Below are 10,253 nucleotides of genomic sequence, written 5' to 3' on the forward strand. Positions count from 1 at the left end.
GAAACGGGCGGAGCGGGTGGCCAGGCAGAGGAGAGGCTGGAGCCCCATGAGCACCTTGGGGAGGAGGCCGGGCGGTGGGACTCACAACTGCCGTCTGCCCTGCAGGGCCAGCTTCGCCCCTGCCTGCCTCTCCCACGAGATCATCACCCGCAGGTCAGTGTTCCCGGCCCCGGGACACCCGGGGCACCGGCCCTCCACACCTCCCTGCTTCCTGCAAAAGCCTCCCTGGGGATTCTGCGGCCTCACCGCGCAGTCAGCCACACTGCAGGAAAGAAGCCCGGCCCCGCTCCCGTGGTGGCGACACCCCTGCTTTCTATCTGCAGCCACTGGACGGACATCCAGGTGAAGGGCACCTCACTGCCCCGAGCATTGCACTGCTGGGATCGGAGCCTCCATGATAGCCACAAGGCCAGCAAAGCCCCCCTGAAGGGCTGCCCTGTCCACCTGGTGGACAGCTGCCCCTGGCCTCACTGTAACCCTTCGTGCCCCACCATCCGCGACCAGTTCACCGGGCAGGAGATGAACGTCGCTCAGTTCCTCATGCACATGGGCTTCGACGTGCAGGCCGTGGCCCAGCAGCAGGGCCTGGAGCCCAGCACGCTGCTGGGCATGCTGAGCAGTGGGAGCTAGGCGCCTGCAGCCCCTGCGTGTCAGCGCCCCAGTGCAGGCACCCCAGTGCAGGCCCACCCTCTGCCAGCCCTCTCTGGCCCCACCGCCTCAGGGGCCACAGCCTGAGGCAGGAGCTCTCCTGGGCCCAGCTATGACCTGATCCCCATCACCCCTAGCCTGCGGAGGGGCCAGAAGCCAGAGAAAGCACTGGGTTCCCCTTACTCCCAGACAGCCCCGGCCTGCCCTGCCCCAATCCCTTTTGTATTATTTTATGAAGTGACCTTTTTTTATTACTTTAATTTTTTAAGGAAAGAAAATTATCAAGAAATATATGATGAATTATATTGTTTTGTAACATATTTTTTAAATAATGAAAGAAAACGTGACAAGAGAACTCACCCACGCACCCGTGTACTTGAATGGGCTGCGGAGGCATGGGAAGGCCCGGGGCCAGAGGAGTGACCCCTCCCTGCAGGCGCAGACCCCTTCAGGGCCTGTTCTGCACCCTGCCCCAGCCCACGCTGGCCTTCCCTGAGGAGGGTTGGGTTCTGTTCAGTAACGGTCCAGCTCACCTTTCTTTTGGCTTTTGCTGGGATGGAATTCGAGGGTCCCAAGGAAAGCCGTCTGAGAGTGAATTGCCTGGCAGCTCGTGCCCTCAGGCGTGGCCAGCAGCCCTCTGGTCTGGAAACGCACCCCTAGAACACGCCCCGTGGAAGCTGGTGTGTGGTTCCACCTCGACGGGGCCTTTGCGCTCACATGCCAGCAGGAAGGCCTCCAGCCCAGCTCTAAGCCACGCTGTGCTCTGCTTCTGGCCGTGGCATTCCCACAGATCCTGGTAGATAGGCGTGCACATACCACTTTCCTGACCCGTGAGTACACACCACATGTGTCGTCTCCTCTTCTCATTCATGGCCGTGTCGGGTGGGGAGAGCTGCTGTGGACCTGGCCTTGCTGGTCCTCCAACGGCTGCCCTTGCTGGGTGGCCACGATGCCCGCAGACAGCCTCGTGTGCACCCAGCTCTACACATGGCAAATGTGGCCAGACTGCCACACAGTGCACCCTGCAGTCCCACTGACACCTGACCTGGGGCACAAACGTTCCTGGCATCGGCCCCCGTAGCCACATGAGGCAGGCTCTGTCCTAAGCTCCACTCACAGATAAAATGGTGGGCTCAGAGAGGCCACGCGATCACCCCGAGGAGGGCTAGCACCAGGCCAGCCTCTGACTGCAACATCAGGGAGCCACAGTCAGAGCGTGGCCTTTGCCCTCCGTGAACCCCAACCAAATTCAATATAAGGTGTGTGTGTTCACTGGAGAGAGAGGGAAGTGAGACACCATCCCAGGGTGGCTACTCTGCAATCCCTTCTCCGTTCTCTCAGGATTGGGGGCACACGTGCACGGGAGCCTGGCACATTTTTCAAGCTGCTGGGTCCAGAACTTGAACCTTGCAGTTAGCCGTGTGGGATCCACCTGCCGTGACCACCACGCCACCAGGCTGGCCTCCCATTTTGACTTTCAGCTCTGCTAAAGGAAGTAAGGAGGTCAGAAATGCCTGGGAGAGCTCGCACGGCCACCTATCAGCTCCCCACTCAGAAGGGCCCTCCAGAGACCTCCCAGACCACGTGGGGCACTCACATGCCCATGGTCCAGGGCCAGCTGGACCTGGGTGCCAAGGTTCAGGTCATGCCAAGACCCCATGGGAGCTCCTCCCTCTCACTTACGGAAGAAATGAATACAGAATTTAAAACTAGATCAATAGAAGGCAGCTCTGACTGCCCTCTGTGCAGCGGGGCTCCTACTTCTCATCCCACACATCGTCCCTCCTCCCTAAGCCCTGGCCAATCAGCCCTCCGACCGCCAGGCCCTCAATCCAGTCTTAGCCAACGTCACTGCGTGGAGCGGCTTGCACAGAGCAAAGGAGGCGGCCCCACATCCTCCTCGTACTGCGAGTGTCCGTTTTATGGCTGGTTTACAGCCTGATGTCGACCACACGGGCTTGGTGTGGGCACTGGACAGCTGCCGCAAGGACTTGGCCTGCAAATCGAAACGCCCATCAGAGGGACAGAAATCGACACCTGATGGGGAGTGTGACAAGGAAACCCAGGGCCTTCGTGACGCCTGGTCCACGTGATTGACTTCCAGACCCTCGCAGCCCACACTGTAAAAGCGATCCCTCTCCAAGAGTCGGGTTAGGTTACAAGAACGCGTTGAAGTACACAAACGTGCACCTAGGGGCAGCCAGCTGCCCTCCGGCAGACTCTGTCCTCCAGGAGAAGAACAGGCTGCCTGGAGACATCACTTGCCAGGGCCGGGTGGTGTCTGGGAGAGGACAAAGCCACTGTGTCTCACTGGCCACCAGACGGTCAGCGCGGCCTATCACCTCTGCTCCCAGGACGCGGAGGGACTTATCCCTGCTCTGGAGCAGTTCCGGGACAACGGTGCTGGCTCCCAGGCAGGGGCTCAGCCAGCGAGGCTGCCACCACACTTCTGACCTTCGCTACAAACTGGGATTCCCACGGCCCCCTCCTTGGGGCGACTCGTTTGCTGGGGCAGCTTGTAGGACACAGGGACACGCTACCTGCGTCTGCTGGTTTATCAGGCAGGGTGTCAGGAAGGACGCAGACGGCAGCTGTCAGAGGACAGGGCTGCCATGCCTCCTGGGCCCCCTCTAGGAACCTCCAGGAGCTCAGGTCTGAACGCTCCCCCACCCAGGCTGGCCGGTCCCTTCCGGAGGCCCCGCCCACCAGGGTTCAGCTCCTTGCCCCTCCCCGGAAGTTGAGGGTGGGACTGAGAGTTCCAGCCCTCCAATCACAAGTCTGGTTCCCTGGCAACCGGCCCCATCCTGAGGTTCTCCAGAGTGGCCTCATTAGAACAAAAAATGCTCCCGTCACTCCGGGAATCACGGTTTAGGGATCTAGGGCGGAGCCAGACAGACTCCACGCTGAGAACCACACTTCTTCCCACCTCCCTACATCCCGGTCTGCCTGCGGGCTGGGGGCAGAGCCCAGTGTGTCCGCACTGGCAGGCCCCAGGCGGGACAAGCCTGGGCCATCCTGCAGTGCCAGCGGGCGAGGACGCGGCACACACGCATGCTTCGTGGCAGAGAGGATGTGAAGAGCGTGGAACCAGTCCCGAGAGCTCCCACCGGCCCAAGCTCGGCTGAGTCAGGGAGTAACCGCAGAGCTGTGGCTCCTGGCCCCCAGTGCGAACGAAGCCTGGAGTCCACAATGCCACAGATGAAGGCAGAACAACAGGGCCAGCCTGTGGCATTGCTGGATCCCACGGGGCCCACTGCAGGTCCAAGTCCCAGGGCTGGCAACTTGAAAAACACGTTCACATATATGTAAATGTGTGTGTCCCAAATCCCAACAGGATGGAGAAAGGAGAAGGGTTGTGGCGTGCCCACGCCCCAGCCGTGGCACATTTAAACGAGTAAGGGAGGAAAGACAAGCCCCCATGCGGAGGGACTCCCAGTGACTCCCAGATGCTCTGGTCCAGGAGCACCCCCTCAGCCAGTGACAGTGGGGGGCTCCAGAGAGCACAGGACAGGGAGGGGAAGCGCAACCTCGCCCTCAGCAGGTGACCAGGGCCACGGCGCGTGTGGGGCCGTGCAGACGCATGGCCATGATGTGACGGGTGAGCGGGCTCGGCCTCTGGGCTCTTCCTCCCCCAAGCCTATCCCCAGCCTGAAGAGGAGCCAGGCACCAAGCAACCCCTCAGGAGGGACAGTGTGCAAGACACCTGCCCACGCCCCACACAGTCAAGGCCGCGAGAAACAAGGTCAAAAATGGTCATAACCAGACAGCAGAAGGGAACATGATGACTCAGTGTTCTGTGGGGTCCTGGAGGGAAACCTGGGGCCAGGAGGTTGCATAGTGGCTAAGGCATCGGACTCCCACATGGCAGACTGCACAGTTCGAGTCCTGGACCTGGTGGATTGAAAATCACACTGGGTGTGTGTGAGTGTACGTGTCCAAAATCCTGAAAGGAGAATGGAGGAGAAGGGTTTGTGGTGTGGCCATCCCCCTTAAGGGGGTGATTTCTCACTCTCCCTCTCTCAATCTCTCTAGTGAGCACACATACCCTATAGCAAAAAAATGAAAAAAAAAAATTTTTGTAAGAGCAAATTTTGTAAGTGCAAGGTGGTTGTTTCACTCTGTCTTGTTTTCAGTTTGCTATACAATGCATGCACTCTCCCACGAGAGAGACAGAGATAGAGAAAAAGTGAGAGATCACCCCCCGAGTGGGAGATGGCCACACCACAATCCCTTCTTCATTCTCCTCTGGGAATTTCTTTCTTTCTTTCTTCTTTCTTTCTTTCTTTCTTTCTTTCTTTCTTTCTTTCTCTTTCTTTTTCTTTTTAAGAGAGAGATTTTTACTATAGGACACATGTACTGGCCAGAGAGACAGATAGAAAACAAGAAATCACCCTCCAGGGGAATGGCCCGCCACAGTCCCTTCCCCTCCATTCTCTCCTTGGGATTTTGAGCACGCACACACACATCCCGTGTGAGTTCCAAGTCACCAGGTCCAAGACTCACACTGCAGTCGGCCACGTTGGAGTCCAGCACCTTGACCACTACGCCACCTGCTGGCCCCTCCTCAGGATTTTGGACAAGCACACGCACATGCACACACAGTGTGCTTTTCAAGCTGCTGGTTCTGGGACTTGAATACGCAGTTGGCCATGTGGGTCCAGCTGCCTTACCCACCACGCTACCTGCTCACCCACAAGGGTTTTATTCACACAGGAATGTAAGTAGAGCCATTTATGATTTTTTTTTTTTTAGAAAGATTTTTGCCTGATGGTACGTATACTCAGCAGAGAGCGAGACAGACACAGTGAGAGGGAAAGTGAGAAATCACCCCGGGGGATGGCCACGCCACAGTCCTTTCTCCTCCTTTCTCCTCCAGGAATCTTGGGCACACACGCACACGCGTCCAGCGTGAGTTTAAGCCACCGGGTCCGGGACTCGAACCGCGGTCAACTATGTGGGAGTCCAGTGACATAGCCATTCCTCCGACTGCTGGTCCCTTCCCTAGGAATGCTGGGCACGCATGCACACGTGCACGGCCTGGCTGTGAAGTCACCAGGTCTGGGACTCGAACCATAGCCAGCCATGTGGGAATTCAGCAATGTAACTGCTACTGTCTGTTGGTCCCACCATTTATGAGTTTTTGAGACGAACCCATTTAAACATTCCTTTTTCTAGTTTCGAAAGTAAGAGTCATTTCAGGAAATTTGGAGAACCCTGGCAAGTTGAAGAATGGGCAGGCCGCAGGGCCACCTATCGCCCTTTTTGGGTGGCTGCGGGGACATCCTGCAGCGGTGGCCCTTGCAGCCGTGGTCTCATTAGGAGAGTGACCACTACACAGCAGGCCCCTCATGGCACACTTGTCACCACGCCACTGTCTCGCCCCCAGTCGGCGAGCACTCGTGCCCCTCCGGTCAGGCGATGCGCACATACTTCTCAGCGGACCAGGGCCTCCGTGTCTTCCTGGGAGGGGTCAGGCCATCGAGCAGCTGGGTGTGGTATCCAGACTGTGGGACGAATCCCACGTCCAGGCTGGGTCAGGTTCCCAGGGGGCCTTGCCAGGCGCTTGGACCTTGACACAGCTTCCCATCCCAGGACTGTGCCCTGAGGGAGGACTTCACCGTAGGTGGGCAGGAGGGCGGCCCTGCCCCAGGCAGAGCACAGGCAGACTGGCCCCTGTAGGCACTGTGGGAGCAGGAGCCGGCTGCTTGGGGCCCGTGCCTGGATGGCATCTTCGACTCATCAGGCACTGCATTTTCTCCAAGAAAACGCGGTGGCCTGGCCCCTATGCGAGGGCAGGAAGGAGCTGAGGGGACGAGGTGGCCAGAGGAAGCTAGGCTTTATCAGGGCCCGAGGAGCCCCTGAAGGGGTCAGGGTGGTCACTGAGGACCCTAGGCTGGGCGTGGCTTCCCAGGAGGGCTGAGCCAGGCTTGCTGGGGGGTTTCAGGGTGGCCAGTGCTCAGTGGGGGTAGGTGGTTGCTGGGAGCCGGGGGGCTCAGGCCAAGCCCGTCCTCTTATGTGGAGAAGGACAGTAAGAAGACCTGAGGGTGGGCCCCTCCTGTCCTGAGCAGATGTGGAGTCCTTCCACTGTGCAACCCACCCTGACCCTCCACCTCATCACCCACAGCCCTGACCCTCCTGAAGCTCCCTCACTTTGCAGGAGGCCCAGCCGCAGCCCTGGGGAGCAGTTCTTGGGACACCGATGGGCTTGGGCTCCCTGGTCTCCCTCACTCAGAACGCAGAGGCCCTAGGCATTCTTGGCTAGCTGCCCGGTGGGATCCCCAGGGTGGCTTTGCTGTTGTCCTAACGGTAGAGGGCCACTAGTGGACGCCCGCCTCCCACCCATGCTGGTGAGCCGCCATCCCAAGCCCCAGGGCCTCTGTGGCCAGACTGGGCAGAGGCCGGGCTGTGCAGAGGCAGGGGATTCCCAAATGCCCAAATGCCCAGCGCTTCTGGTGCTTACGGCTGGCCCCTTTGGAGGAATTTTCCAGAGAGGATGAAGCAGAGCCCGAGGCCTGGGTGGGAATCCCAGCCCAGAGGTGCCGCCCTCCTGACGGCATGGAGCTGGAGGACTGTGGGCCCGTCGGGGCCTCTCTCTTGTGCACACACATGCACCCTCTAACATTATTTTCCCTATTTTATTAGTGTCTTTAGCTTAAGGGGAATCAACAGATGGCAATGTCGCTGCACTTCCATGTAGTCGATCGCAGTTCGAGTCCCGGACACGGGGGCTTAAACCTCACACCAGACACATGTGCATGCGCGCCTAAGATCCCAATGGAGGAGAAGGGATTGTGGTGTGACCCTCCCTCCTGGGGGGTGATTTCTCACTTTCTGTCTCTCTGTCTCTCCGGCAAGTGCACGCACCCTATAGCAAAAATCTCTCTTAAAAAATAAAATTAGCCCCGGAACCAGCAGTTAGCATAATGTCTATGTCACTGGGCTCCCACGTAGTCGACCGCGGTTCGCGTCCCGGACCCAGTGGCTTAAAACTCACGCCGGGCGCGTGTGCATACGTGCCCAAAATTCCGAGAGGAGAATGGAGGAGAAGGGATTGTGGTGTGACCCTCCCTCCTGGGGGGTGATTTCTCACTTTCTGTCTCTCTGTCTCTGTCTGTCTGGCGAGCGTACGCACCCTATGACGAAAACCTCTCCAAAAATAAATAAATAAATAATAAATAAAATTAGCCCCAAAAGCTTGAAAAACATGCCAGATGAATGTGAGTGCATGTCCAAAAGCCCAGGAGGGGAACAGAGAGCAGACTGCAGTGTGGCTGCCCCGGGGTGTGCCTCACCTCTGCTCTCTCGCACTTTGTCTTGGAGCACACGTGTTCCTGTTAGAAACAGGGGTAAAAAAAGAAGGAAGAAAAGAAGGTCCGGATGGTGACAGTGTGAGACAATGTGTGAGACACAGCACCTCCAGGGCTGCGGGGTCACTGGCTTACATGCAGAGACCCCGAGAGCTGCCGGGCTGCCGGGGGTCACGGCACCTAGAGCCTGCCGGGGCTCTAGCTCTGTCTCTCTCTAAATAAATGCAGTAAATAGATTGTGTTTGTTTGTTTGTTTATTTTAAGTTTTTGCCATAGGGTGCATGCACTCACCGGAAAGAAACAGAGAGACAGAAAGCGAGAAATCACCCCCCGGGAGGATGGCTATGCCACAATCCCTTCTCTTCCATTCTCCTCCTGGGATCTTGGGCACACAAGCACACACACACATACACACACTCGGCGTGATTTTGAAGCCATCGGGTCCAGGACTTGAATCGTAGCCAACCATGTAAGAGTCCAGCACCGTAACCACCACACCGCCTGCTGGGCCCTGCATAAGCTTTTTCCAAAAATGGAAGAGTTAAGTTTTCTAGGTGTGTATAAGCCTGGGGCAAACAGGTAAGGAGGCTGGACAGCAGCCCAGCAGGGGACGCCAGCTCTGCCCACGGACCCTGTCAGAAGGCCCCACTGAGCATCTGAGGCCTCCCTGGGTGTGTCAAGCATGCAGCCGTGACTGGGGCCAGATGAGGGGTCCTTGTGACCCTCCTGGAGGCCATCTGTCTGTTTCTCTCTAACTCTTTCACTCATGGAAGAAATAAACTTTGAAACAAATTAAAAATCAGGAGGCCAGTAGGTGGCGTGGTGGTCAAGGTGCTGGACTACCTCCCACATGGTGGATGGTAGTTTGAGTCCTGGACCTGGAGGCTCATTTTCTCACTTTCTCTGTCTCTCTCTGGTCAAATTAAAATAACAATAATAAAGAAAATAAAAAATTTTGGGGCCAGCACACGGTGTAATGATTACATTGCTGGACTCCCACATAGTTGACTATGGTTCGAGTCTCAGATCCAGAGGCTTAAACTCACACCGGGCCGTGTGCATGTGTGTCCAAATCCAGGAGAAGGGAGGAGAAGGGAGGGCGGTGTGGCCATCCTCCCTGGGGAGTCATTTCTCACTTTCTGTCTCTCTGTTGCTCTCTCTCTGGTGAGTACATGCACCCTATAGCAAAAATCTAAAAGAAAAATTAAATAATTCTTTAAAAACAAAACAAAAAATTAAAAATCAGAAGCATTATGCAAAGTGAAAAAAGCCAGACGCGAGCGCACGCGCACACACACACACACATACACACACAAAACACCCCCCAAATCGTACCTAGGACTCCACTTCCTGCCAGCCCCGGAGTCAGGCCGCAAAATAGGAGCAGAGGGCGGCCCAGCGGCTCCAGCTCACACCCTTCCCACTGTCTCCAGGGATCAGAGCCTGCCGAAACCCTGAGCTCTGAAGAAGAGGTGGACAATAAATGACAGCCGGAAAGAGCCCCGCCCCACCCCTGCAGGACTCTCCCCCCCCATCCAGCGCCTCTGGCCTCAGAGGCCACTTCACCCGCTGAGATGCCTGTGCTCTCTGCTCCCCTCCTCCCCTCCCCCAGAGGCCCTGAAACCAAGGCACCAGACTGAGGGACTGACCCGTTCAGGTGCTTCTGGAGGGGAGGGGTGGTGCCAGCAGCCCACGGGTTAATCATCCTGGCAGGGGCTCCCTGAGGGACGCTGGGGTCAGGTGTCCCTCTGGGATGGGACAGGCACTCCTGCTATTCCCGGGCTCTGAGGGCTGCTGTCTATTTATAGCGCTGGAGGTGGCCTCCCCACACGCAGCAGAGAGGCTGTGCCCTGCTGCAATGTCACCATCGTCACTGCCACTGCGGGCTGCCGGCACCTGCTGCCACTGCAGAGGACAGAGGGCCTCAGCCTGACAGCGACTCCAGGGCCGCCGGGCTCTGTGTGAGGAGGGCCTCGGCGAGCCAGATGGGCAGCACCATGGAGCCCCCGGGGGGCGCGTACCTACACCTGGGTGCTGTGGCCTCTCCGCTCGGCATGGCCCGCGTGCTGCAGCTGGCCTTCGGCTGTGCCACATTCAGCCTGGTGGCCCACCGGGGGGGCTTCGCGGGAGTCCAGGGCACCTTCTGCGTGGCTGCCTGGGGCTTCTGCTTCGGCCTCTCTGCCCTGGTGCTGTCCTGTGAGCTCACGCGTCTGCACGGCTGCCTGCGCCTCTCCTGGGGTAACTTCACAGCAGCCTTCGCCATGCTGGCCACCCTGCTGAGTGCCACGGCTGCCGTGG

At 58.0% G+C, this 10,253-nt stretch overlaps 2 protein-coding genes across 2 annotated transcripts in view; both read left to right on the forward strand.

Moving 5' to 3' along the window:
* NOTUM (notum, palmitoleoyl-protein carboxylesterase) overlaps positions 1 to 953 on the forward strand; it is a gene marked incomplete at its 5' end in the record, with an annotated part of 4,965 nt that extends 4,012 nt beyond the window's left edge. Inside the window, 2 exon segments of the mRNA XM_014586724.1 lie at positions 106 to 153; positions 324 to 953. Coding sequence (XP_014442210.1) covers positions 106 to 153; positions 324 to 630 — 355 coding nt within the window.
* An 8,866-nt stretch (positions 954 to 9,819) lies between these two features.
* Positions 9,820 to 10,253, forward strand: part of MYADML2 (myeloid associated differentiation marker like 2) — a 2,702-nt gene continuing 2,268 nt past the window's right edge. Inside the window, 1 exon segment of the mRNA XM_006145621.2 lies at positions 9,820 to 10,253. This exon segment is cut by the window's right edge and continues 12 nt beyond it. Coding sequence (XP_006145683.1) covers positions 9,941 to 10,253 — 313 coding nt within the window. The 5' untranslated portion in view covers positions 9,820 to 9,940.

The sequence above is a fragment of the Tupaia chinensis genome, unplaced genomic scaffold (assembly GCF_000334495.1).
Source record: "Tupaia chinensis unplaced genomic scaffold, TupChi_1.0 Scaffold000159_1, whole genome shotgun sequence".
Lineage (NCBI taxonomy): Eukaryota > Metazoa > Chordata > Mammalia > Scandentia > Tupaiidae > Tupaia > Tupaia belangeri.